The sequence below is a fragment of the Emericellopsis atlantica genome (genome assembly GCF_019669845.1).
Source record: "Emericellopsis atlantica unplaced genomic scaffold F5Z01scaffold_9, whole genome shotgun sequence".
In the NCBI taxonomy this organism is placed as follows: domain Eukaryota; kingdom Fungi; phylum Ascomycota; class Sordariomycetes; order Hypocreales; family Bionectriaceae; genus Emericellopsis; species Emericellopsis atlantica.
Window position 1 is genome coordinate 455,475 of NW_025764711.1, and position 24,327 is coordinate 479,801.

Here is a 24,327-nt window from a genome sequence, read left to right on the forward strand (position 1 = left end):
CCACAATGCTTCACGCCGTCGCACAATTCATGTTGACTCCCGTCTCGCCTCTTGTGTTTGTACGAGTACTCCGTAATTACCATGTACGTACGTAGTCTGACCAATGCGAGCTTGATCCGAGACAGAATTGACTCCTCTTTGACGGCTCGACCCTCGTAGTACGACGTCCCAACGGCACGATGCTGCTGCGCCTTGTGAAGAGTTATGCAGCATCTGCCGTGCACAAGCCCTTGGCGGCGTGGTTAAGCTCAGGCAAGCTTACGTGCCCCCCTGTCGCTTTTTCGGTTTCCCAAGCGAAACCATCGCGAGCTCAGCGCCAGCCCTTTCCTCCCTTGCCATCCTTCTAGGACTCTCGCCCACCCGTCGTCGACATTGTCATTCGTTCCAATTCCTCGTAACCACAGCCACGCCGTCGCAATGGCACAGGACCACACTGCACGCCTCCTCGAGGAGCACGACGCCGCCGTCAAGCGCATCCAGGAGCAGGTCAAGTACTTCCACGACAACAAGAAGCAGTTCCGCGTCTACCATGGCTCCACCAGCTCGACGCGCCCGCTGAGCTTCAAGCGCGACGAGATTGTCGACACCAGCGACATGGGCCGCATCTTCCCTGTCGACAAGGAGACCATGACCGTCAAGGCCGAGCCCAAGGTGCCCATGGACCTGCTCGCCGCCCACTGCCTCAAGGAGGGCGTCATCCCCAAGATCGTCATGGAGTTCAAGGGCATCACCGTCGGCGGCGGCTTCTCCGGCTTCTCCGGCGAGAGCAGCATGTACCGCTACGGCCTCTTCAGCAACACCGTCCCCGAGATCGAAATCGTCCTCGGCGACGGCACCCTCGAGATCGCCAACCGCGAGCACAACGCCGACCTCCGCGAGCACGCCGCCGGCAGCCTCGGCACCTTTGGCATCGTCACCCTCTGCACCATCGAGCTCATCCCCGCCACAAAGTACGTCCACGTCGAGATCCGCGAAGTCGACGAGGTCGCCAAGGCCCACCTCATGTTCGAGGAGGCCTGCGCCAACCCCGACATCCACTTCATCGACGGCGTCTACTTCCGCAAGGGACGCGTCGTCGTCATGTACGGCCGCTTCGTCGACGAGTTCCCCAAGGGCCACCAGGCCCTCAAGAAGATGCAGGTCCACTGGTTCGCCGACACCATCGAGGACCTCCTCGACAAGCACAAGCCCACCAACGAGACCCCCCAGTCCATCTACATGACCACCACCGACTACATGTTCCGCTACGACCACGGCGCCTTCTGGGGCGGCAAGCTCGCCTTTATGCACTTTCACGTGCCCCAGAACGCCCTCACGCGCCGTCTCGCCGACCCCTTCCTCGACAGCCGCACCTGCTACCACGCCCTCCACAAGTCCGGCCTCGCCGCCGAGTACGTCGTCCAGGACTTTGGCATCCCCGCCAAGAACGTCAACGAGTTCATCGCCTTTGTCAACGAGACACTCCCCGAGCTGCAGATCTTCCTCGCGCCGTGCATGCGGCCCCGGGAGATTGGCCTCACCTCGCGCTTCCACCCGCGCGTCGCCGAGGTCGCCGACGAGCGTCTCTTTGCTGTGGGCGTCTACGGCCGCGGGCCCTCGGACCCCGCGGCCTTCTACGAGCTCAACCGCAAGCTCGAGCTGCGCAGCGCCGAGCTCCTTGGTGCCAAGCTGCTGTACGCTCGCACCTACTACACCGAAGACGAGTTCTGGACCATTTACGACAAGACCATCTATGACGAGATGCGCAAGAAGTACAAGGCCGAGGGTCTGCCGTCCGTGTATGACAAGCTCAAGGCCGACATGAACACGGGCGCCGGCCAGAGGAGGCCCGTCCGGGGCATTCTCGAGACCATTTGGGACAAGGCCATTGGCAACAAGGAGTACCTGCTCAAGAAGTGAGAGGCAGACGCAAGAGGGCGAGAGAAGAAGGGGAGGTGTAGGACAGAGGTTTTTCAGTGGTAATATGTCATGATACCCAGTCGTGTTGTATTATCTCTCCGCATTCAATCCATCTTAGACTAATTATGTGTGGTTCACTACTACAAAGCTTATTACAATTTTACTCGTTTCATTGACAATCCATAAATCCAATTCATCGACAAGGTTCAGCACTAATACCTCAGCAAGATGTCCTCCCAATGGCACGAGAGCATTGCATTATTTGACTTCCGAGCTACCCAAGTCACAGTCCGCGTACTAATAACATCTCAAATCTCGTAATTCATAAACACATTATCAACTCCCTATGTAAATAGACCCCAACAATCCAAAAACGTGACTCGTTACAGTTCGTAAATCATCTCCTCCTGTGTCGTCCGCGATTATCATGTCCTCCTCCGTCTCCTGACAGCGATGCCAAAGCCTCCTCGGGCCCAGTCAGCAACCCACTCCCCAGGACATCACCCAAGACGCCCATCCAGCCTCTCCTTCCATCCAACGCATCCGTGAAACTCCGCACCATCCGCTCCACCACCACAGGGTCAGTGCCGCCAACTTGCCACGACCCTCGGACGTCCCAATCCCCGGGCCGCTGCGGTCTTCGCTCGAATTCGCCGCTCCGCGTCGTGAATGGCGCCTGGGGAAAGGTCTGGCTCCGCGTCGAAATGGGCTGGCCGTTCCTGTGGAAGCGATCCGGTAGCTCTTCTACTGACTCTGAAGAGTCGCTGTCGTCCTCCGCATTATCAATGGCCGATGGAAGGGCATGCTTGGCGGTAGCTTGCTCGTGCTCTTCATGCTCCTTCTTGTGTCTCTCCATGGTCATGGAGCTTCGCGGCGATAGCGGGATGAATGACACAGACTTGGATCGCTCTCGCCCTCGATGTTCATTTACACCATCTGCCGAGGAGTTAGCACTGCTTTCAGCTGTCTGGCCGCCACGCACCCTCCGCAGTGTCTCGTGAGCGTTGGATCTCATCACTCACATGGTCTGGGGGGTAGTTACTCCCAGGAGGGCCGGGTGGTGGCCCTGGGGCTGGTGGGCCTGGCGGCATGAATCCCGCCGCAGGGTGAGGTCCTCCTGCTGGGGGCGGCCCCGGGGCTGGAGGGGGCGGGTAGCCGGTGTAGTCTTGAGGGATGTAGGTGGACGACTCTGCCGCTGGATATGGTGGATAGCCGGCTGGTCCACCCGCCGCGCCGGGAGTCTGTGGGTAGGGCGGGTAGTATGCTCCCCCTGATGTGACGGGCGGTGACCCTCCCCGTACAGGGCGGTCGTCAAAAAAGCCATCCGGGTCGTCACGAGCTCGGCCTGACCCCATCAGTAATGTTTTCGAATACTGCGTAATAATTACTCACGTCTCCTTGAGTGATCCCTCGATGGTGGGGCAGATCTCGAGCGATCTCTTTCATCCACGTCACGTTCCCTTCTCTCACGAGATCGTCTCTCCCTTTGCTCTCTCTTCTCCGCGTCCTTGCGGTCCTTGTACTCTTTAATACCGAAAGCTGCAGCTCCAGCCGACGCAATGTCTCTAAGACGGCTCTTGCTCCTCTCTCTATCCGATGATCCGTCCGACGATACGGACCGGCCACGACGCCTCCTCCTCCTCCTCCGCCTTCTTTCCTCTGCTTCGCTCTCGTAGCCTCGCTCGGGTCCTAGGGGGTCGTTTCCGTATTCTACAAGCCCTAATTGGGGATCAGTCCCAGTGTCGGAACGGCGAATGGATCTGCTAGCCTGTGATCTGCTGCGGCTGCGGCTGCGGCTGCGACGACTGTCAACAGACCGTCCCCGTCCGCGCACGTAGTCGCGGTCGTCGTCGCTGTACGCCCGCGATGCTGAGCGCGACCTCTCTTTCTTGTCCTTGTGGTTCTTCCACATCTTCGTGGCCACGCCAGCCGCGGCCGCAGCGCCACCAATCTCGGCCGCGCGTCGGATCTTGGACTTGCTGCGGCTGCGCGACCTGCCCTTGGACTTGTCACGGAAGTGCTGGACGATACCAGCGGTCGCCGCAGTGCCGAGGGCAGCTTTCGCGGCTGTGGATAGGCTACGTCCCCGGCTCTTGGCACTGCTCGACCGCGAGCTAGAATACACCCGGCCGCCCGTTGAACGACGACGGCCACGACTGCGTCCTCGGGAAGCCTCCTCCTTGTCCACCTTGTTCGACTGATAGTACTTGGCAGCACCCGCCGCGGCCAACGCGACGGCGGCTATGCCGAGGCCCTTTTTGAGCCGAGAGTGGTCATCTGGAGAATCATCGCGATCGCGGTGGCGGTCCTCGTACGCACTGTGAGCCCGACGCAACGCTTCGGTACCCAGTGCTCCCAGGGCGCTTCCCGCAATGACCTTGCGCCCACGGTGGTCTGGCAAGTCGCCATATTCATCGCGACGGCTGTTCATTAACGCGGTGATGCCAGCACCAGCCAAGGCACCGGCTGCCAGCGAGCGCTTGTGGTTCTCCGGGCTTTCACTGCGTTCGCGCCGCACCACCCGTCGCCGATGTACGTAGTAGTCATCATCGCTACCGGAATAATCGTGGTCGCGGCGATGACGGTCGTATCTCGCCATGCCCCAATCACGGTCACGGTCCCGATCATAGGGCCCGATTTCGTGTCGCGTGTGACGATAGTAATAGTCCTCTTCGGGCCTCTCTCGACGCGCCACTTCGCGATCGCGCTCCTTCTCCCTGACCACCATGACACCAGGGTTCGACTGGCGTGGGATAACGACAGGCGGTGGCGCGGGAGCCTCTTCGACATAGATCTTCTGCGGTTCCCGAGGTGGGGCACGGATAATGACAGGCGAAGGCGGTGGTGATGCACGGGTGTAATACTCGGTTTCCTTGCGGTAATGGTCGATCTCATGACCATGGTCGTCATACCGGTCCTCGACTCGTCGCTCGACCCGCACACCATCGTCGCGTCGCGTGTAGGTTGTTCGCCTGTCATCGAAATCGCTGTCCTTGCCCTCGTACACGGTGATCTTGCCTCGATCAGCCTCCTTCCGCGCCTCATAGTCCCGCTCCAGCACATCACGGTCATAGAGCACGGTGCTCCTCCGGTCGTCGTACTGGGAGGCCACTCCGACATGTGGCTCGAATGCGGACCTGGGCCGCTCGGGGCGACGTTCACGCTCTCGTTCGTAGTCGTAATAGTCGTCCCGTATACGAGTGTCTCTCGAGAAGCGCGAGCGTGCATCGTCGACCTCTACATGTTCATGACGATCGTCACGACTAGGTTTGATCTTGTAGCGACGCACTGTCGTAGATTTGTAATGCTCGTCGTCCGATGAGCGGTCATCGTACTCGCGGTACCGGCTCTCCCGGTAGACGTCGCCCATAGCTCCAGTCTCCGTTTGTCACTGATCTAACTTGGGTGCTGATAAAAAGGGACAAATCGCAAGCCGTTGTAGACACGGGTGGGCAGTCGCTGATGTTCACTCTTGTGCGATGTGCGCAGCGCTCCAATATACCGCTGTGAAATGAATGATGCAAAAATGCGCAAATGCGTCAGGTAAGGATGATGTGCAGTAAGATGAGGCTGGGGTGGACAGAGGAGGGGAAGATGGAGGGGCCTTCCTTGTGCGATGCCGTCAGCCACCAAGGGGGGGCGCAGCGAGTGTCAAGTCGAGTCACTCTGGTTGCCTTTCGAGGTGCCTCGCGGATCGTGCGCTTTGTTTCGAAAACAGTGCTGGGTAATTGTGAGCGAAAGAATGAACTGTCTGCCTTTCTGCCCAGTCTCTCTGTGGTCAGGCAGGCGTCGTCATAGCTCAAAACTTGGCACCACTGCCCAAGAAATGCATACGCAGCCCACCAACTCCCCCAAGAGCTACCCTACAGGAAGTATCTTTCGGTAGGTAGAGGTCCACGTCCTTTGTAGGTGATATGCAGCTAGTTCAACTTGTGGTTAATGCGAGTTTGCACATGTCCATCTCTGTCCAATCGTTGAGGCACCGGCACAACATCTTGTGACCAGGCTGTAAGGCAGCCAACTGTTGCACCACCGGTCACAACAGACCCTGCATCTGGGCGGGTGGCATGACAGCGATTTCATCAACAATGAATTGTACTGTTGTCGTCGACAGTTTACTGAATGAAAGATGACTAAAGTCGCGGCAGCTTCCGTCTCCCGCGTTCCAGTTCTATTCTAGCCGGAGGCTATTGTAGGTCCTCTGTAATTCTGGTGGCAGATTCTTGGTGAGAGTCATGTCCTGGTCGGGATGGCGTCATGGGGCCCAAATCAATCCACAGTCGCCCGACTGTCCAGCGGGAAGGGCGGAGCTAAGGAGAATTGATGCTGGGTCCAACGCCCACTGATCGGGTTCACATGATGCATTGAATGGGCAGCCCCTACAGTTTAGCAGAAATGTTGGCTCGATCCCAGATTCCCGTGGTGCTGTTCAGAACTTCAGGGTCTTCATTAAAGAAAGTCAAATGTCATTTGCCGAGCTAATTGCTTCCTGTCGTAAGGCCTATCTGCACTAACAAACCATCGCTGCACGTGTATTCCAAACATCAAGCTCGCTTCGTGATCTGCACGATCAAATCTTGCTGGATGAGAACGCCGTGAAACTTGTTCACAATAGGCCGCTCCGTGTTCAGTGCAGCAAAGTCAAAACGTCTCAGCAGCTCGGGCACCATCTTGTTGAGCTCAATCGTAGCGACAGGACGCCCCAGGCAGCCCCAACGTCCCGAACCAAAGCAGAGGTCCACGCAGTTATCCATTAAGCGGTACTGCTCCTCCGTGGCGCGCACCCAGCGATCAGGACGGTAAAAGTCTGCGTCGGCGCCAAAGACCTCCCTGTCCCGCAGAGCAGCATGGGCAGACCACGCGACGTTGGTGCCGGCAGGGATATGCACGCCGCAGACCGTGGCGTCCTCGCCCGAAATGCGAGGCATCACACCAGTGATCGGGGGCCAGATCCGGAAACCCTCCTTGATGCAGCCCTGCAGATACGGCAGCTTGCGCGCCTCGGCGTCCGTGATGGGCGTCGAGATGCGGCCTTCCGCGATGCCTTGGTCGATCTCGGCTTGCAGACGTCGATAGACGTCCAGGTTGGTCATGACATGGGTCATGATGGTGCGCAGCGCCGTGGCCGTCGTGTCTGATCCCGCAATGATCTGGACCAGGGACTCGGATTCTGCCTCCCTCTGGTCCAGACCATGCCTCACAAAGGACCCCAGCATGTCGGGTTTGTCCACCTTCTTCTCACCGAAACGCTCGGCAACGACCCTCTTGGCAGTCGCCATGATGGGACCGAGGCCAAAGGCATCACGCTCGGTGGGCATCATGGTCTTGCCCAGGGGGCCCTGGAGCATGTCCACGAGCCATGGGATGAGGGCAAACATCTGCATCATCGGTATGGTGTCCTCGGTGGTCTTGATGTAGCGAAAAAAGTCGGCATCATTGTCCATGAATCCAAACGCCCCGCCAAAGGCGATTTTGGAGATAATGTCCAGGGTCATGTACTGCACCTTGCGTGAAAAGTCGACGCTGACCACTTGGTCTGGGGTGGAGAGGTACTTGTCCTCGAGAAGCTGGACAAAGCGTGCAATGCCCTCATCGATGTGCTCGTGCAGACCGACGATATCCTTACCGCCGTAGCCAGGGGCGAGCTTTGCGCGCAGAGCCGTGTGTATGTCGGCATCACACATGGACAGCGTGCAGTCGTTGGGCGGGTCGAGGCGGAAGCCCTTGTACCATGAAGCGCGGTCAAACTGCGAGCGGACAGCCCAGAGGCGTCGCACCTCGCGAGGATCGCCGCAGACGACATGGTTGGGCGCGATGCGTGCCAGGGGTCCTTTCTAATCTCAGCATCGTGGGGGAAACGGCCAGGGCGAAGAAGGAGGGAGAAGGCGTGATGATTACCGTGTCGCTTGCAGACTTCACCGAGGTCCTCAAACAAGGAACCCCGCCATGTCTTGTAGATCAGCCACAGATCAGTGAACCCGGCGATCTTGGGGCCGGGAACGTGCGCTAGACGCCGCCAGGCTCGAAAGCGCGAGAAGGCGACATAGGCCCCCAAGAGGCAGGCCAACGTGATCCAGGCGCTGCGCATGTCGGGTGCGGATGAGAGCAGGCGGACAGACGGGGATGGCGTGAGTCCAGAGACCCATTTTGGATTGTTGTCTGGGCTCGCATGATTGATATGGCCCGGCCTGTTGGCTTGTGTAACCAATATTATCCTGGGTCTCCTGCAAGACAATACTCCTCGCCAATCACATGGAAGCAAACAAGTGGCACGCACGTTTCTCGAATCTCGAGTCCAGTTCTCGAGTCGCTTGACCGGTGGTGGCAGCGCACGGGCCGACCTGGTCCGGGCGGGGAGATCGAGCAGCTCGAGCCGGCGCCAGCGGCTGACTGTGACTGTGACTGGAGCTGATTGATTGCCTCCAGTCGATGGCACTCACGTCCTCAGCCACACGTGTGAGATCCTTGCTGGTGACACGCACCTCGTGCGTGAATGTTGCACCTCCCATGACAGCCTGCCCATCAATGTCCGCCCGATCAGTATGGCGGGTCGTGAGAAAACGCCTCTCAGCAGGTTAGAGCAGTCGCCTTCTCACCCCCCTCTTGCGCCTGCGGGAGAGACGGCCCCGGAAGATGATATCGACACCGATGAAGGGGGCCGCCCGACGGTGCGACGACAATTGGCCCATCCTTTACGTATTGCTGATTCTAGTCCCATAGGTCGCAGCATCATTAGGCAGCTCAGATACGGACTCGGCTCTGGGGATGGTGAGTGGCATCCGTATCCTGAGGTGGCGTCAATGAGCACTGACGGATAGAACAGAGCGATGATTCAAATTCGACATCATCACTGCGCTCCAGTATCTTTGAGATGGAGGAGGAAAATGGACGGTTGTATCATGCATACAACCGAGGCAGTAAGACACTTGTTTCCGTCTCCGGCAGCCACTTACACGCACAACAGGATATATCTTGCCCAGTGATGAGGTGTGTTCGTAGCCAGCAATATCTCCCCGATTGATGCCTGACGAAACCATTGCAGGGTGAGAGTGAACGCCTGGGTGAGTTCACCACCATTCTGAGTCAGCCGCCGCACATTTCTTCTGACTGACTGGTGGACGCAGACGTTCAACACGAGCATTTCTTACAGACATTCTACAACCGCCTGTGCTTTGCGCCGGGCGCGCCAACGGCTAAGCGAGTGCTTGACGCAGGTACCGGCACCGGCATATGGGCAATAGATTTTGGTGAGTGTGACAAACTTCCAAACCACTGGTGCCACTGGATCTCACCAAGCCAGCCGAGGAATACCCTAACGCCGAAGTCTACGGCGTTGATATTGCCCCCATCCAACCTCCCTAGTAAGCTTCGGATCCCTAAATCAGTACAGCTGTTCAACCCGTTGACCACCAGTGTGCCTCCGAATTGTCGTTTCGAAATCGACGACTTGGAACAAGAATGGACGTGGACGGAGCCATTCGACTACATCTTCAGCCGCATGATGAACGCCTCCTTCGCTGATTGGACTGCCTACACGAGGAACTGTTGGAAGTGAGTAGATTCATCATGTCCCGGCCGCGCCTCATCGCTAACAAGACGAGCCATCTAAATTCGAATGGCTGGGTTGAGATGGTCGACAGTGTGTTCCCCCTGGGGTGCGACGACGGGTCACTGACCCCCGAGCACACACTGTATGAATGGTCGCAACTACTCCTGCAGGCCTCCCGGAAATTTGGACGGTCCTTGGCCGACGCAAAGGACCATAAGCAGCGGCTGCGCGACCAGGGCTTCATCAACGTCGTGGAAAAGAGCTTCAAGTGGCCGACCAATGGAGAGTGGCCCACCACCAAGCATCTCAAGAACATTGGGAACTGGACGCATTTCAACATTGACCGCTCGCTGGAAGGCTTGAGCATGGCCCTGCTCACCAGAGGGCACGGCTGGACCCAAGAAGAGGTGCTTGCCTATCTGCCAGCAGCGAGGAAGGACATGCGGGACCCGACGATCAAGGCCTACTGGCATGTGCTCGTGGTGTACGGCCAGAAACCAGATCTCCCGGCAGGCGACGAGTAGCGTTTGCGCGTCATGGTGGCGTGTCTCTTTATCTTTCTTGCATATCATAGGGGTAGGAGTAGGTGGGTGGTGGACATGGGATTGGCGTTACAGCGAATGAATGCGTATACTGGAAATATTTTGGACAACCAACGCCTACGCCTCCAAATGCTCTCGAAATACAGGAAATCTAGTCGTCGTAATCACCCTTTGTGCCAATGAAGCCGGTACCGCCACCGCTGCGTCTTTTCCTCCCAATGACATCCTTCACCCAGTCGCTCAAGGTGAAGCCCCAGTGGCCAGCCACCAGGACACCGCTGACGACGTTGATGATCCTGATCAGGAACCGCAGGAAGCTGTCGCGGTCTTCCCGGACGGCCAGCGTGATGGGCTCAATGTCGTACTTGAAGAAGATGCCGGGGATGCTACGGTCCCTGACGGGCTTGCTCTGCTCCGTGACGGCGTACTGGTTCGTCGTGATCTTGTGGCTGCCGTGCGTGTACTCTGTCGGCACCAAGCTCAGCATGTACTGGAACTTGTGGAAGTTTGTCTCGGCGGTGTTGACCGTCCTGTCGAGCGGGTTCACCAGGGACGGGTAGAATGGGCCGTAGCTCAGTTCCGAGACGATGTGGCTGAAGTTGAAGCTGCCATGGTCGAGATGCGTCTGTTCGCCCATGTCCATGTAGCCGTGCCCACGGGCCGTGATGTGGAAATCGCCCTGCACCTTGTTCAGGTCCAGGGACCCGTACAGTCGGCAGCTGTCCGCGCGTCCCTTGACACGGGGCGTCTTGGCCCATTTGGCCCTCTTCTTGCCCAGGCGCACAATGTCGTGGACGTGCTCCTCGCCAAAGCCGTCGTCGTGCACCAGGTTCTTCCACCCCGCGCCGGTGTTGACCCTGCCGTGCGCGTCGCGGCCGAGCTTGTGCACGCCCTCGCCGTCCACCCACTGGGCCCACGTCGTCCGGTCTTTCTGCAGCTTGCTGGCTGCCAGGATAAGGTCGCCCGCCGCGTCCTGCACGTTGACATGGAGGTCGGCGCACTGCATCTTGACGACAATATCGAGGTTGACCTGCATCTGGTGGCTGACGCCCTTCTCGACCGCAAAGTTGTGGCTTTCATAGCCGTTCCACCACCGCGAGGCCTCGGCCCAGACGAAGAGGATGGAGAAGACCATCATGGCGACGGTCCATTTCCCGCCGTCGGATGTGCGAGTGACATACTGAGGTTTGCTCTTGGCTGCTGGTGGTTAGCAGGTTTCCCTCCTCAAGCGGTCCGGATAGTCGCTTACGGAAGGCGTCAAAAGCGCTGACGATGCTCCCCTTGGCGCCAAAGGCATCTTCATCGAGACGCTTCTCGTTATAACCGTCCATTGTTGATGGTGGGGTGGTTTTGGAGGCAGCACTCCAGCTTGGAACCCCCGTGTCTGCTGTGACTTGTCCAGTCTTTACCGCATCACCCGTCGCGTTGAGGCAATGGAGCTGTTGCTGAACAAGTGCGTTGCGTCGGACGTCGAATTGGATCCCGCCCGTCAGGAAAGCGTCTGGCAATTGATCTTTGGCCGCAATGCCTCGGGGCGCTGTCCTGAAACTGAAAGGACACCTTGATCAATGGACCCCTGATTTCGCGACCGCGCCTGATTGGAGCGGCGGAGGAAGACCCGCTTTTCGACGGAACATTGTTCACCCGCTGCATCTGGACAAGAAGGCTGAAGCTCTGGTGCCGCGTCATGCAGAATGCCCTGAAATTACTCCAAAGCGGTCCTTCAACCGATCAACCGATATGGAGCTACGCGCAACTGCTTGCGACAGCAGGTGCTATTGATGGGAGGCCTGCGGGTGGTTCCAAGCCTCTCTCCACACTCTACCCGCGTTGTACGGGCCGGCCTTGAGTCTTGACAGCATCCGTTCATTTCCAGCCAAGAGGCAGTGTAGCCCGAAACGTGCTCCCCTCGCTCGTATCGTCGAGCTCGATGCAAACATGAAGGGTATCACTCCCAGCCAGGAACTTGCTGCTTGCACGCTGCCCAACCAGACGTCTGGGTTTCGCCAAGCACGGGCGTCCTTGTCGATCGGCAGCGGACAGCCGGTCTTGGCAGCAGACGTCAACCAGGTCCTGGTCTAGTTTCCCTCTCCACGAAGCAGCGTGCATGGCTTTGGACATTGACGTTCTCTCCTCCAGAAAAGAATCGCAATCTGAATATTGAAGGCCCCCAAAGACCGCGTGCAGTCTGTCCAGTGGCATGGACACGTCGATCGCTTCCCCAAGCGGGGCGGCCTCCCTTGGTTCGAACTTTGCGTGACGCACCATTCGGCATCAGAGTTCCGTGGCGCCTCGAGCCAAAACCAGCACCACAGCATTCCCGAGGGCGCCCTCGTAATGCGCCGGCCGACTATCCGGGCGTGATGTATGCGCTTGCCATAGGTAGCGACACGTACTACTACTAGTCCATGCCCGTTGTGCGTGTGAGGGCTGTGGCGTCTACGAGGCGGCTTAGCATTCCTTTTCACTTGTCTCGTGTTGACCTCGCACTTGCTGCATCTATGTCTTTTGCAACAATTTGAACTCTCGTCAATCACGCATGCTCTCATTCGCTTGGTGTCGCGTTCGTTTTCTGGCCAGAAATCACTCGCTCCTACACCGCAATCGGACATTGGCTCCCTTGACACTCCAACTACACATCTCGCCAACCGATCATCCGGGCGCATAATCAGCGCTCCAGCATAGCCATGAAGCTATCATCAGTTCTAGCTCTGGCGACGGCTGTCACCGCCCAGCAATTCTCCATCGCGAGCGACGACGACATCAAGAAGACGGCGGCTGCCGTTGCTTGGGACCTCCTTCAGTACTATCATGGCAACGAAACGGGACAGACGCCTGGCATCCTGCCCGGACCGCCGGCCTCGGGGCTAGGTCCGTACTACTGGTGGGAGGCGGGTGCGATGTGGGGGACGCTCCTCGACTACTGGTTCCTCACCGGCGACGACAGCTACAACGACTTGATTATGCAGGGCATCCAATTCCAGTCCGGGCCGCAGAAGAACTTTATGGACCCCAACTACACGCTGTCCATGGGCAATGACGATCAAGGGTTCTGGGGCATGACGGCCTTGACTGCGGCCGAGAACAACTTTACCAACCCCCCAGCCGACAAGCCGCAATGGGTCGCCCTGGCGCAGGGCGTCTTCAACGACATGGCGAGCCCCGAGCGGTGGCAGACGGACACCTGCGGCGGTGGTCTGCGCTGGCAGGTCCCCTTCTCCAACGTGGGCTACAACTACAAGAACTCCATCGCCAACGGTTGCTTCTTCAACATTGCCGCCCGCCTCGCACGCTACACCCACAACGACACGTACGCCGACTGGGCGGAGAAGGTTTGGGACTGGGTCGAGGGCGTCGGATACATGGGCAAGAACAACGATGCATTGTACGACGGCGCGCATGTCGAGGACAATTGCACCAAGATCAACAAGGAGGAGTACTCGTACAACAACGCCGTCTACACCCTGGGCGCCGCGTACATGTACAACTACACAAACGGCTCGTCAAAGTGGGAGGGTCGGGTGAGCAAGCTGGTCGACCACGGCTTCTCCACGTTCTTCCCCAACGACATTGCCTACGAGCCCCAATGCGAGACGTCCAAGACGTGCACCACGGACATGAAATCCTTCAAGGGCTACCTGCACCGGTGGTACGCGACCTCAACGTCGGTGGCCCCCTTTCTGCGCGACAAGGTCCTGCCCGTGCTCAAGACGTCGGCAGAGGCATCCATCAAGGTCTGCACGGGTGGTGACAATGGGCGCCAATGCGGCTTCAGCTGGGCGGCCGGTCAGTTCGATGGCATAATGGGCGTTGGACCGCAGATGAACACCCTTGGAGCGGTCTCATCACTGCTCATCACGGAGACCCATGGCACGGTGTCGAAAACGACCGGCGGATCCAGCAAGGGCGACCCAACAGCTGGTGGTGAAGACACCACCACCACAAAGATCACTACCGCTGACCGCGCTGGCGCTGGAATCCTGACATTCCTGGTGTTGGGCAGCAGCGTGAGCTTGTTCGGGTGGATGTGTTTCGGAGACGCCTAAAGGAGAGAAGGATGTGATGTTCAAGAAGTTGATTTTTTTTTTTTTTTTTTTTTTTTGGTTTATTGATCTCTGCGCCGGCGTTGGGGCGGGTGAAACGGTCTGTAGGAATGGAATGGGGGTATCAGCTAGAGGCGGCGTAATAACGTCGAAATGATCATTTTTTTTCTCGCGACATGATTTCTCATCACGCTTCCGCGGCCCTCTTCGCAGCCAGGCCGCTCACTTTCTCCACGGCCGCGCCCAGGGCCCTGGGGTCCGCGCCCCGGATCATGGCCTGTCCATTCACGGCCACCTGCTTCCCCTCCTTGAAGAACATGAATGTCGGCATGGCGCTGATGCGGTACCGCTGCGCCGCCTCCTGGACAGCGTCGACGTCGACCTTGGCGAGAGCAAAGTGCGAGTCGACGGCGTGCGTCTTGGCCAGGTTGGCAAAGACCGGGCTGATGGTCTTGCAGGGTCCGCACCAGGTCGCGGTGAAGTCTACGGCGACGTAGGTGTGACTGGCGAGCAGGGCGTCGAGCTCGCCGACAGAGTTGATGGTGTGGACTTTGTCGGACATGGTGGTGGTAGCTGTCTGCAAATCGATGTGGTTTGTGAGTGAATATCAAGGTGAGGCGGGGGGGAGATGAGTGACACTGATGGCAGTGAAATGGTGGGGTTCCAGAGGTTTCTGGCATGTGCAGTTGTGATGACAAAGTGCGGCCATAGTCAGATGCTTACCCTATGCACGCTTGCTGCACATGTAAGCACGTCAATGATAGGGGTGATGGCTGCATCTACTAGGAGTCTATGCGTAAGCAGGGATGATTCATCGCTTTGGGGTACGTAGTAAGTTGGTTCTCTTCGTCTCAGGCACGTCATGCACGATCGTGTATGCAATGTCAGCGGAAGGCTTGGTCTCTATAGGGCTCAACCGACGAGACACCAGACACTCACGCTTTGGTCGCATAAGCACAGGCTTCATGACCATTCTTGTAAAGCGATTATCGCGTTGTCATATTCACGTCGGAATGAATTTTCTAGTGGTCTCCCCACAGTACCCGACTGATGAAACCTCGCTGGCTAACGTTGTGCTGTGTTGGGACTCTTGAGTATCCATGTCTTAGTCTCAAGACACCATATAGCAACATTTCCAAGTGAGAACTGCCGCCATAGATAATCGGGCTCTCGTCATGAAAATACTTTCAGTAGCTTATAACCCCAGTCTTAGGGAGCTACCCAGATCAAGGGTTAAATCTGACCATCGAGACACGGGTACACAGGTCGTGCTGTCGGCTGCTTCCATAGCTACTCACACGGGTAAAAGCCTTCAGAGTAGCCTTTCCGAGATCTCGTCTACTTGTGGCGTCTACGTACGACTCGCTGTTCCTTTGTGCCATTACCTAATGGGCCCTGGCTGCCCCTGGCCTTGTCGCATGGCAGCGCCCGCAACGAGACCTGTTCTCACCCAGGAGGCCATGGCAACCAGTCGTTGATACACGTTCCCGCCTATCTGCGCGCGCTATATGCGAGATCGGATCTGACAGGTAGATCCGGGGAGGGACGGGTTCGTGTTATCGTCGAGTGCACCTTGCGTTTACATGTCCCCGACCATCTGAGATGTTCAGAGCCATGCCCTGGCCCTGAAGATGACGGTGACACTCGACGATAGCTCCACGTCAACACTTCTTGAGCCATGCGAAGCTATCACACAAGGTCTATTGTTGACTGGCCTCGTCAATGCACATGGCCAAGAAGCGTACTTTGGGAGGACTGGCGTGGACAGGGCGTGCTGGCCTCCCTGACAATCCGGACCTGAGGGACCCACTTCCCCAGACTTCAAATCGGAGCCGCCCGAGACTCAAGAATTTTCTGCGCTGCGGGCCCGCCAATGCAATTGTGCAGCTTCGCGAAGCGCCTCGCATCGGCATTGCAATTTTTATTTGCTGCAAGCCTGCACAAGCACTGAGTACACTCAGCCAGGCCACGCGGTCACCTTGCGTGCGAGGCGCCAACGCAGTCACGTCCGCCTAGGCTCAAGCTGAATAATTAGTCGTAGGAGGGCTTACAGATCAATCGCTTTACTCCAGTCGTCATGGCTGGAAACTCGCCTGCTGAAGCGCCTGACTGTCACGCGCACCACCCATGCCGGCCATGATGCAATTCCGGCCCCATCTGGGCGCAATTCCCATTACCCCCAGAAAACCGCTGGTTGGCCGGGCAAAGTTTGCGGACTCCTCAGCGTCCTCACGCTTTGCAGTTAACCGCTAGACCGACCCTCTGCCCCAATTGCGGAGCCTTGTTTCGATGGGATAAAATTTACGTTTTCAAACTCCCCTTTTCCAGGGGGATGAGGTCTGGTGACGTCTCTACACAGTCTCGCTCCACCAGACCTCACTGTCTCTGCCAGCGATATGGACACCATGCTCACAGTGTCTGTCTCGGATGGACACCTTGATTGCACTTGCGGGGAAGACCTCGATCCCTTGTGCGGGACGCGCCAGTACACGCCCCAAGCGAGGATCTCACGATGCAATGGGCAGAGAAGAGCTTTTTTTCAAGTGTCTGCTGACCTGTTGACTCGGGCCTACCCGTCATTCCACTAGTTATTAAGCTTCATCGCATCATCGCGCCGTATGCTATATAGTCCAAGCTGCTCGTCAACCTGCCTCGGTGCTCGTCTCGTCTTCACTGTTCACATACTCCTCAGCTCACTCCCCTGAAGCCATCCCACCAGAAGAAGCTACGCGCCAGCTCTACAACTCCTCCAAACAGCACATCTATTCGTGCCTGACCACCATCACAATGCCTTCCTACATCCTCACAGAGCCCGCCCCGAGCACAACCTCCTACATTCGCTCGGGCCGCGGCGGCGCTGGCAACACCTTTCGCGCATCCCCCCAGACCACCAGCACCACCATCACCACCTCACGAGCACCCGCCTCGTCCTCCCCACGTCGCTTCTTCTCCGGCGTAGGCGGTGCAGGCAACGTCCACAAGGCATCTGAGCGCCCCAGCGCCTCGGCCATCCTCGACGACGAGCTCCGCCGCCGCACCGCGCGCGAGGAGAACTCCATGGGCCACTGCGGCATCGGCGGCGCTGGCAACGTCTACAGGCGAAAGGGCAGCGACGCCTCGAGCCAGGTCTCCGACACCAGCTCCGTGAGCAGCACTGGCAGCAGGTCCAAGCTTTGGGCCAAGATGACTGGCAAGCAATAATGACCTTGCTCTGTTCAGAAAAGACGGCACAAAGAAACAGAAAGAAAAAACGGCTATGGCATGAGCGATTGATTTGGCGTTCAAACTTGGGTACCTCAGAGCGAACGGGATCCTGGAAAAAAGGGCATTGATTTTCCGGTGTTTCTCTGGTGAACTTTTATTATACCCCCCCTCAAGGAAGGCGAAGGACTGGACTTTTATACATATGAATGAATGATGACACATGTCAAATTGACACCACACTGAATTGCTTCGTCCTGTTATGTTGACAACTTGGGTATCTTGACTCTACTACTGACAATGGATGCTGCGATACGCCCCTGCTCCCTCGGTGATGTACGTCCTTACTACAAATAACAACAGATCTTATATAAATTTCGCATGGATACAGTCGGGGTCCTCGTGCCAGTCGTCAATCGTCACCCACATCTGTATACGTTAGTCTCGAAACAGGGCCAAGAGAGGAACAACATACCTTCTTGAACGTGCTCAGCTGCGCCAGGATACTCCCGCCGATCCACGTAGTGAACTTTCGCTCAGGCGGCGCAAAGATCTTGAGTCGCATGTCCTTCGGCGCCAGCTTCTGGACCTCGGAGAGCAGCCGATCCGGAAATCCCTTGATCATCGTGCTGCCGCCCGAGAGCACAATGTTGCTGTACAGCGACTTGCGCAGGTCCAGATCCGCGCGGCTGATCGAGTCCACCACGATCTGGTGAAGGCCCGGGTACTCGAGGCCAATGATCTCCGGGTCGAAGAGGATCTCCGGCGCGCGGAAGCGCTCCGCCCCGACCTTGAGCTTGTTGCCATCTGGTAATTTGTACTCGCCCATCTTGCTCTCGCTGTGCTTGGGGCCGAACCACTCGCGCTCCTCCTTGCGGGGATCGTGCGCCACGTAGGACAGCTGCTCCTTGATGAGGCGCACAATCTCCTTCTCGGCACTCGTGTGGAAGACGTGGCCGCTCTTGCGCAGCAACATCTGCAGATATTCGGTCACGTCCCGCCCCGCCACGTCGATACGGCGGATGCTGTTCTGGACGGAAAAGCCTTCGTACACGGGCACCGCGTGCGACACGCCGTCGCCCGAGTCGAGCACGATGCCAGTCGTCCGTCCACTGGCGTATAATGATAGGATGGCCTGCATGGCTGTGTGGAGGGTCGGTACGTTGAAGGTCTCAAAGAGAATCTGGGCGGCCGTGTCGCGATTGCTTCGGGGGTTCAGAGGGGGCTCTGTCAATAGTACAGGGTGCTGCGCCAGTCAGTACAATGTCCCTCCCCGGGCGAGGCCGCTGGTGCTCACATCTTCACTCATTGTCTTGAGTGCGTCACTATAGACGTATTCCCAGATCCGCTCCATATCGTCCCAGTCCGTCACAATGCCGTGGGCCAGCGGGTACTTGATCTTAAGCAGGCCCCTCATCTCGTTCTCTGCATGCTTCCCAATGAACACATCGCCCTCCAGCGCACCGGCGAGCACGCGCAAATGTTTCGGCCGCCCCACGAACGCAGGGAAGTAGGTGTCGGGCATCTCGCCTCCCGCGAAACCTGCGCGAATGGTGCCCGAGCCATTGTCCAGCACGACGGCTGCTTGAAGATGAGAGTCACCCATATTGTCGTATCATGCGCTTTGAGAAATAGTGGGGGAGAAGGAGGATGTTGCCCGCCTCAACGTCCCACGACGCCTTCTTGAGGCCCTCGAGGGACAATGAATCGCAGCACAGGCCACCGACTCGACAATGGTGTGCTCGTGGTACGGTACAACGCAAGGGGCGAGCGTGTAAAAGTCAAGGCGCAGTGTTATGGCGTTTGCGTAGGTCGTCGGGGTGGGATTGGGCCAGCAGATGCACTGTTCGTTGCTGTTGATTGGCAGCTCGTCCTTTTTTATTGACTTTCACCTGAGGAAGCTCTCCCGCCAGACGCGTTGGCGTTCCGTCAGTACGGGGTCGAGTCAGGAGGCGCCATCACGTGTGGCGGACGACTGGTGCCGTACCTGGAGGAAGAGCGCACCAGCCACTGCACCAGCCACCGCACACCCACCCCCCTGGAGGCTGAGGCTCAGTACTTTAAAGTGCTTCGCGTGATGCGCGTCGCCCGCTCAGTTTCGCGTCACGAACGTGCCAGAGACCGAGCTGCCAGCACTGCACAACATTCGCACGTTATTCGATCAATCAATTGCTGCCCCGGCAAATCGCCATCATGGTCAAGACTGGGGGCCCAGGCATTTACAGTGCCACGTATAGTGGTGTACGTCGTCGTCCACGCTCCTGCAGCTTGCCCGTCTAACTCAGCAGATTCCCGTTTACGAGTTTCAATTCGGCCTGGACCTCAAAGAACATGTCATGCGCCGGCGCCATGACGATTGGATCAATGCCACGCACGTTCTCAAGGCCGCCGGCTTTGACAAACCGGCACGTACCCGCATCCTCGAGCGCGACGTCCAGAAGGATGTGCACGAGAAAATCCAGGGCGGCTACGGCAAATATCAAGGCACATGGATCCCACTCGAGTCCGCCGAATCCCTCGCGCAGCGACACAGCGTCTACGACCAGCTCCGTCCCATATTCGAGTACCGACCCGGCAATGAGAGCCCGCCACCTGCGCCGCGACACGCCAGCAAACCAAAGGTGCCAAAGGCCAAACCGCCCGTGCCCCGATGGAACAGCAAGGCGTCCTCTTCCCAACCGAAAAACGCACAAGTCCTGGCAGCGACAGACAATGCGGGCCCTATTGTGGAGGACTATGACAATGGCGCTGACACGTTCATGGGGGACGATACACCAGACAACCTGACCACAGCCTCGGCATCGTACATGGCCGAAGACGACCGGTTCGACATGCCACATATCTCGACCGGGCATCGCAAGCGCAAGAGAGAGGAGCAGATTCAGGACATGACGGAACAGCAGCATTCGCTGTACGGCGATGAGTTGCTAGATTACTTTCTGCTGGCGCACAATGAGCATCCAGCCGTCAAGCCCGATCCGCCCCCGAACTTTCAGCCCGATTGGCCGATTGACGAGGAGAACCACACCGCACTGCACTGGGCGTCTGCCATGGGCGACGTGGATGTGATCAAACAGCTCAAACGGTTCAACGCCAATGTGTCGGCGAGGAATATCAGGGGGGAGACTCCCTTTATGCGCTCGCTCAACTTTACAAACTGCTTTGAGAAGCAGACGTTTCCCCAAGTGATGCAAGAACTATTCGAGACGGTCGACGCGAAAGATAATGAGGGGTGTACGGTGATACACCATGCTGCGATTATGAAGAATGGGCGCATGTACAGCCACTCGTGTTCGAGATACTACCTTGATAACATCCTCAATAAGCTTGGCGAGGTCATGGATCCGGGGGATTTTCAGCACTTTCTCGACGCACAGAACCAAGAGGGCAATACGGCGCTGCATTTGGCCGCGCAGCGAAATGCCCGAAAGTGCATAAGAGCACTGCTGGGGCGCAATGCATCGACCGACATGCCCAACAACGAGGGCGTAAGGGCAGAGGACCTCATCAAAGAGCTCAACGCCAGCAAGCGGGACAGGGGCCCGCAACGGTCATCCTCGCCGTTCGCGCCGGATTCGCATCGGCACGCGTCGTTTAGGGATGCCTTTGCCGAGAAGGCGAAGAGACCGGTCGTCGCCTTTTCGTCGGCAGCGGCCAACACGGTCCAGTCACATATCTCGCCACTGATACTGGAGAAATTCCAGGACCTGGCCAAGAGCTACGAGGAGGAGTTTCAGCAGAAAGATGTCGCCGAGGTGGAAGCGAAGCGCATCCTGCACAACTCCCAGGCGGAGCTCTCGACCACGCGGCAGCAGATTGCCGAGCTGGAGAGCCAGCTGGAGGCGGACGACGCAGCCAACAAGATTATGAGCGATGCCAATCTGGCCAAGCACCAGGCACTGGAACTGATCACCTACCACAACCAGCTCCGCATACGCGACGCCGTGGATGCAGAGCTGGGCAAAGTCAACGGCGACGCGTCGACGCAGAAGGAGACGAGCGAGGAGAAGCTGTTGCTGGCGCAGCAGCTGTCACAATTACTGAGCGAGAGGCGGCAGGTTGAGTCGGAGTACGTCGACGCACTCAGCATGGTCGGCACGGGCGACAAGATTGAGCGGTACAGACGACTGCTCAAGACGTGTCTCGACCCCATGGACGGGGAGAACTTGGATCTCAACCTCGACAGTCTCATTGAGATGATGGAGGAGCAGCGGGAGGTGCACGACCTGGATGGGCTACCCGCGCTGGACGGCGTGCCCATGGATGGTGGTGATGCCATGGACGTGAGAGCATAGAGGGGCCTCGGGGCTCATGGCATGTTTGTTGACAAGCGCATTGACAAGCGCATTGATAAATGATAACTTTGGATTAATTGATCTATCTTTTTTATTGACATTAATGTCCGTTCTCCTGTCAACCACCCGCAAACGGGTAAAAACTGGGTTCCCGCCGGGACGGGTGCCGGCGTGCTTTGAAATACTGGCTGCTGCCGGAAATCACGCAATCCACCCGGCAAAAGCGAGAAAGGCTACGGCCACGTCTCACAGCTCACCTTTGGTTCTTCACCTCCCAATCTTCACTCTTTATAAGCCTGTTTCACTGTCCACTGCAGCATGTTTTCCACACGTCTCGCCAGCGTGGCTGCGCGCCGCTCCTTTGCCACCGTGGCACCCGCGTCGTCGTCGTCCGCGCACAAGGTGGTCGTCGTCGGTGCTGGCACGGCGGGTCTCAGCATCGCCCACCAGCTGCTGGGCACGGGCCGCTTCCAGGACCAGGACATTGCCGTCGTCGACCCTGCCGAGTGGCACCACTACCAGCCCGGCTGGACGCTCGTCGGGGGCGGGCTCAAGACCAAGGAGGAGCTCCGGCGGCGGATGACGGACCTGGTCGACCCCAAGTTCAAGTTCTACAACACGTCGGTGGGGAGCTTCAAGCCAGAGGACAACACTGTCCGTCTGGGCAGCGGCCAGTCCCTCGAGTATGAGCACCTGCTCGTGGCGCCGGGTGTTAAGGTGGACTTTGGCAGCGTGCGTGGGCTGCCAGAGGCCCTGGCCGACGAGGCGACGCCTGTGTCGTCCATCTACGGCTACGAGTCCGTCGACAAGCTGTGGAGGGACATTTCCAAGACGAGCAAGGGCCGCGCCATCTTCACACAGCCGGCCGGTGCGATCAAGTGCGCGGGCGCGCCGCAAAAGGTCATGTGGCTCGCGCTGGATCACTGGCGCCAGGCAGGCCTGTACAAGCCCGACGGACCGTCCGACGTGAACATAACCTTTGCGTCCGGGCTGGGCGGCATGTTCGCCGTGCCCAAGTACGCGGCCAAGCTGGAGCAGCTGCGCAAGCAGCGCGGCGTCGAGGGCCTCTTCTTCCACGATCTCGTCTCGATCGAGGGCGACAAGGCCGTGTTCGCGCGACCGGACGGGCAGGACAAGGTGGAGAGGCCGTTTGACCTCTTGCACGTCGTGCCCAAGATGGGCCCCCACGCCTTTGTCAAGGACAGCCCCCTTGCCAACGAGGCGGGCTACGTGGATGTCCACGACAATTCGGCGCAGCACAAAAAGTACGCCAACGTCTGGTCGTCGGGCGACGCCTCGTCGCTGCCGACCTCGAAGACGGCGGCGGCCGTGACGGCGCAGGCGCCCGTCATCGTCAACAACATCCTGAACACGATGGATGGCAAGCCCGTGGAAAATGGGTACGACGGGTACACGTCCTGCCCGCTGCTGACAGAGTACGGCAAGGTGCTGTTGGCCGAGTTCAAGTACGGCGGCGTACCCAAGGAGACGTTTGGCGACGTCTTTGGCATCGACCAGGCGGAGCCGAGGCGGTCGTTCTACCACCTCAAAAAGGACTTCTTCCCGTGGGTGTACTACAACAACATGGTCAAGGGCACATGGGGCGGTCCCAAGGGGTGGCTGAACTAAGTGGACGGACTGACTGGAGCCAAGCAGGCTAGGCGAAACCATGTACCACTACAAAAGGGCTGAAATAGACCACGTTATATTTTGTTGCGATCCGTGCCCATTCTCGAAGGATTCGGTCATGGGCAAGATCCGAGCATTCCCTGTCCGAGTCCGACCTCGTGCTGTCAGCCAGCCCGACGGTTGCATGCCCTGTCCGTCGTTATGATGGAGAATGGCGTCTGACAAGACTAGATCCGGTCATCCATGCATGGCAGGAGAGTCAGGTGAATGCCTGGTGAAGTCAAGATGTGGGTGGATAGGTCAGCCCTGTGACCGTCCCGCCTTGACGCCCATAGGTCAAGTCGTAAGCCTGCCTCAGACCCAGACCCATGAGCCCTGACCGTATGTAGCTTACGGGCTCGAGAAGTATCCGCGGTGTCCGCTGTCAGTGTGAGAATATGGTGAGAGCTAGTATATCTAAGTAGGCGAGGTGCTGTGGCCAGCGGGGGAGGGGGAGGGGAGGCCTGCAGGGTCAAGGGTGCGATGTCCCAGACAGGGGTGGGTGCCTGCATGCTAATAGCTGTAGGGCTGAGAAAGGGCCTCCTCCACGCTGATGGGTAGGATTCCCAGCCTCGTCTACACGAGATTACCGGCAGATTAGTTAGTGCGGCGCTTTTCGGCGAGCGGCAGAGGAGTTTGCTCTCCGTGTCTCTGTGCGGAACGAGGCTGGCAAGAGTTGCCCAACCAACCGCACGGCCATCTTGTCGCGTCATCAGTAGAGGCTCAGCGGTGGGTCAGACGTTTGTTCTATGATAGGCAACAGCCGAGAGGAAGAGGGCTTTTCGACATGTCGGATCCGTAACACGAGCACGGCAGTGGTCGTCGTCGTCGTCAGGTGGCAAAGGTCTTAACTTAGGAGGTGCCACGTAATTAGAAGCGAGGCCGTGTTCGAGAAGACGGGACGCGGGAAGCAAAGACAGACAAGAAAAAAGTCGGCAAGATATCCACGGTTCGGGACTTGCAGGAAGACATGGACCGGAGACTTGTTGAAAAATTGCCAGCATACAGTGCATGGAATTATCAGAAGAAGGTGGTGAGAAGCCAGCTGACAACCCGCTTTTCCCTAGAAACCCAGTCCAGCCGTTGCAGTAGCTGGCCGGGTCCTACCGCCTGCGACAGGTCGAGGAGCA

The 24,327-nt window shown here is 58.1% G+C and overlaps 11 protein-coding genes across 11 annotated transcripts; 6 read left to right on the top strand and 5 right to left on the bottom strand.

Moving 5' to 3' along the window:
- Window positions 1-83: 83 nt before the first annotated feature.
- F5Z01DRAFT_651761 (uncharacterized protein) lies at window positions 84-2,079 on the top strand. Its single transcript, XM_046263242.1, has one exon. It carries the CDS (start codon window positions 418-420, stop codon window positions 1,897-1,899), a length of 1,482 nt encoding a protein of 493 aa, XP_046119588.1. The 5' UTR covers window positions 84-417; the 3' UTR covers window positions 1,900-2,079.
- On the bottom strand, window positions 2,017-5,392 carry F5Z01DRAFT_551949 (uncharacterized protein). Its single transcript, XM_046260631.1, has 3 exons — window positions 3,292-5,392; window positions 2,882-3,244; window positions 2,017-2,835 (listed from the first exon to the last, which is right to left on the bottom strand). Exons 1-3 carry the CDS (start codon window positions 5,267-5,269, stop codon window positions 2,297-2,299), a joined length of 2,880 nt encoding a protein of 959 aa, XP_046119589.1. The 5' UTR covers window positions 5,270-5,392; the 3' UTR covers window positions 2,017-2,296.
- Window positions 5,393-6,114: 722 nt separating this feature from the next.
- Window positions 6,115-8,067, bottom strand: F5Z01DRAFT_551495 (benzoate 4-monooxygenase cytochrome P450). The gene is made up of 2 exons (XM_046260629.1): window positions 7,798-8,067; window positions 6,115-7,729 (listed from the first exon to the last, which is right to left on the bottom strand). Exons 1-2 carry the CDS (start codon window positions 7,985-7,987, stop codon window positions 6,444-6,446), a joined length of 1,476 nt encoding a protein of 491 aa, XP_046119590.1. The 5' UTR covers window positions 7,988-8,067; the 3' UTR covers window positions 6,115-6,443.
- Window positions 8,068-8,441: 374 nt separating this feature from the next.
- On the top strand, window positions 8,442-9,972 carry F5Z01DRAFT_672971 (S-adenosyl-L-methionine-dependent methyltransferase; the record flags this gene model as incomplete). Its single annotated transcript, XM_046264878.1, has 9 exons — window positions 8,442-8,567; window positions 8,620-8,667; window positions 8,723-8,816; window positions 8,864-8,886; window positions 8,942-8,960; window positions 9,024-9,146; window positions 9,200-9,260; window positions 9,313-9,450; window positions 9,501-9,972. The coding sequence occupies 9 exons, from the start codon at window positions 8,442-8,444 to the stop codon at window positions 9,970-9,972; spliced, it is 1,104 nt and encodes a 367-aa protein (XP_046119591.1).
- Window positions 9,973-10,141: 169 nt separating this feature from the next.
- On the bottom strand, window positions 10,142-11,321 carry F5Z01DRAFT_672972 (putative COPII-coated vesicle protein; the record flags this gene model as incomplete). Its single annotated transcript, XM_046264879.1, has 2 exons — window positions 10,142-11,187; window positions 11,240-11,321. 2 exons carry the CDS (start codon window positions 11,319-11,321, stop codon window positions 10,142-10,144), a joined length of 1,128 nt encoding a protein of 375 aa, XP_046119592.1.
- A 1,147-nt stretch (window positions 11,322-12,468) lies between these two features.
- Window positions 12,469-14,261, top strand: F5Z01DRAFT_551518 (glycoside hydrolase family 76 protein). Its single transcript, XM_046260630.1, has one exon. It carries the CDS (start codon window positions 12,678-12,680, stop codon window positions 14,034-14,036), a length of 1,359 nt encoding a protein of 452 aa, XP_046119593.1. The 5' UTR covers window positions 12,469-12,677; the 3' UTR covers window positions 14,037-14,261.
- Window positions 14,070-14,672, bottom strand: F5Z01DRAFT_651829 (thioredoxin-like protein). Its single transcript, XM_046263243.1, has one exon. It carries the CDS (start codon window positions 14,593-14,595, stop codon window positions 14,221-14,223), a length of 375 nt encoding a protein of 124 aa, XP_046119594.1. The 5' UTR covers window positions 14,596-14,672; the 3' UTR covers window positions 14,070-14,220.
- Window positions 14,673-16,820: 2,148 nt separating this feature from the next.
- On the top strand, window positions 16,821-17,234 carry F5Z01DRAFT_672975 (uncharacterized protein; the record flags this gene model as incomplete). The annotated part of the gene is made up of 1 exon (XM_046264880.1): window positions 16,821-17,234. One exon carries the CDS (start codon window positions 16,821-16,823, stop codon window positions 17,232-17,234), a length of 414 nt encoding a protein of 137 aa, XP_046119595.1.
- A 241-nt stretch (window positions 17,235-17,475) lies between these two features.
- Window positions 17,476-19,228, bottom strand: F5Z01DRAFT_651832 (actin family). The gene is made up of 3 exons (XM_046263244.1): window positions 18,532-19,228; window positions 17,710-18,480; window positions 17,476-17,663 (listed from the first exon to the last, which is right to left on the bottom strand). Exons 1-3 carry the CDS (start codon window positions 18,838-18,840, stop codon window positions 17,601-17,603), a joined length of 1,143 nt encoding a protein of 380 aa, XP_046119596.1. The 5' UTR covers window positions 18,841-19,228; the 3' UTR covers window positions 17,476-17,600.
- Window positions 19,229-19,265: 37 nt separating this feature from the next.
- On the top strand, window positions 19,266-21,640 carry F5Z01DRAFT_651835 (uncharacterized protein). Its single transcript, XM_046263245.1, has 2 exons — window positions 19,266-19,475; window positions 19,523-21,640. Exons 1-2 carry the CDS (start codon window positions 19,428-19,430, stop codon window positions 21,527-21,529), a joined length of 2,055 nt encoding a protein of 684 aa, XP_046119597.1. The 5' UTR covers window positions 19,266-19,427; the 3' UTR covers window positions 21,530-21,640.
- Window positions 21,641-21,847: 207 nt separating this feature from the next.
- Window positions 21,848-23,158, top strand: F5Z01DRAFT_635298 (Sulfide:quinone oxidoreductase; the record flags this gene model as incomplete). Its single annotated transcript, XM_046262139.1, has 1 exon — window positions 21,848-23,158. One exon carries the CDS (start codon window positions 21,848-21,850, stop codon window positions 23,156-23,158), a length of 1,311 nt encoding a protein of 436 aa, XP_046119598.1.
- Window positions 23,159-24,327: the final 1,169 nt, after the last annotated feature.

What these genes read in the sequence shown, in the direction of transcription:
- F5Z01DRAFT_551518 (XM_046260630.1), top strand. Translation starts at nt 12,678, where the DNA reads ATGAAGCTATCATCAGTTCTAGCTCTGGCGACGGCTGTCACCGCCCAG.
- F5Z01DRAFT_651829 (XM_046263243.1), bottom strand. Translation starts at nt 14,595, where the DNA reads ATGTCCGACAAAGTCCACACCATCAACTCTGTCGGCGAGCTCGACGCC.
- F5Z01DRAFT_551495 (XM_046260629.1), bottom strand. Translation starts at nt 7,987, where the DNA reads ATGCGCAGCGCCTGGATCACGTTGGCCTGCCTCTTGGGGGCCTATGTC. An exon ending in TGAAGTCTGCAAGCGACACG is followed by an intron (nt 7,730 to 7,797) that starts GTAATCATCACG and finishes GAGATTAGAAAG; the next exon opens with GACCCCTGGCACGCATCGCG.
- F5Z01DRAFT_651832 (XM_046263244.1), bottom strand. Translation starts at nt 18,840, where the DNA reads ATGGGTGACTCTCATCTTCAAGCAGCCGTCGTGCTGGACAATGGCTCG. An exon ending in TCAAGACAATGAGTGAAGAT is followed by an intron (nt 18,481 to 18,531) that starts GTGAGCACCAGC and finishes TGACTGGCGCAG; the next exon opens with CACCCTGTACTATTGACAGA. An exon ending in AGCTGAGCACGTTCAAGAAG is followed by an intron (nt 17,664 to 17,709) that starts GTATGTTGTTCC and finishes TAACGTATACAG; the next exon opens with ATGTGGGTGACGATTGACGA.
- F5Z01DRAFT_551949 (XM_046260631.1), bottom strand. Translation starts at nt 5,269, where the DNA reads ATGGGCGACGTCTACCGGGAGAGCCGGTACCGCGAGTACGATGACCGC. An exon ending in GAGGGATCACTCAAGGAGAC is followed by an intron (nt 3,245 to 3,291) that starts GTGAGTAATTAT and finishes TGATGGGGTCAG; the next exon opens with GCCGAGCTCGTGACGACCCG. An exon ending in CTCACGAGACACTGCGGAGG is followed by an intron (nt 2,836 to 2,881) that starts GTGCGTGGCGGC and finishes ACTCCTCGGCAG; the next exon opens with ATGGTGTAAATGAACATCGA.
- F5Z01DRAFT_651835 (XM_046263245.1), top strand. Translation starts at nt 19,428, where the DNA reads ATGGTCAAGACTGGGGGCCCAGGCATTTACAGTGCCACGTATAGTGGT. An exon ending in ACAGTGCCACGTATAGTGGT is followed by an intron (nt 19,476 to 19,522) that starts GTACGTCGTCGT and finishes CTAACTCAGCAG; the next exon opens with ATTCCCGTTTACGAGTTTCA.
- F5Z01DRAFT_651761 (XM_046263242.1), top strand. Translation starts at nt 418, where the DNA reads ATGGCACAGGACCACACTGCACGCCTCCTCGAGGAGCACGACGCCGCC.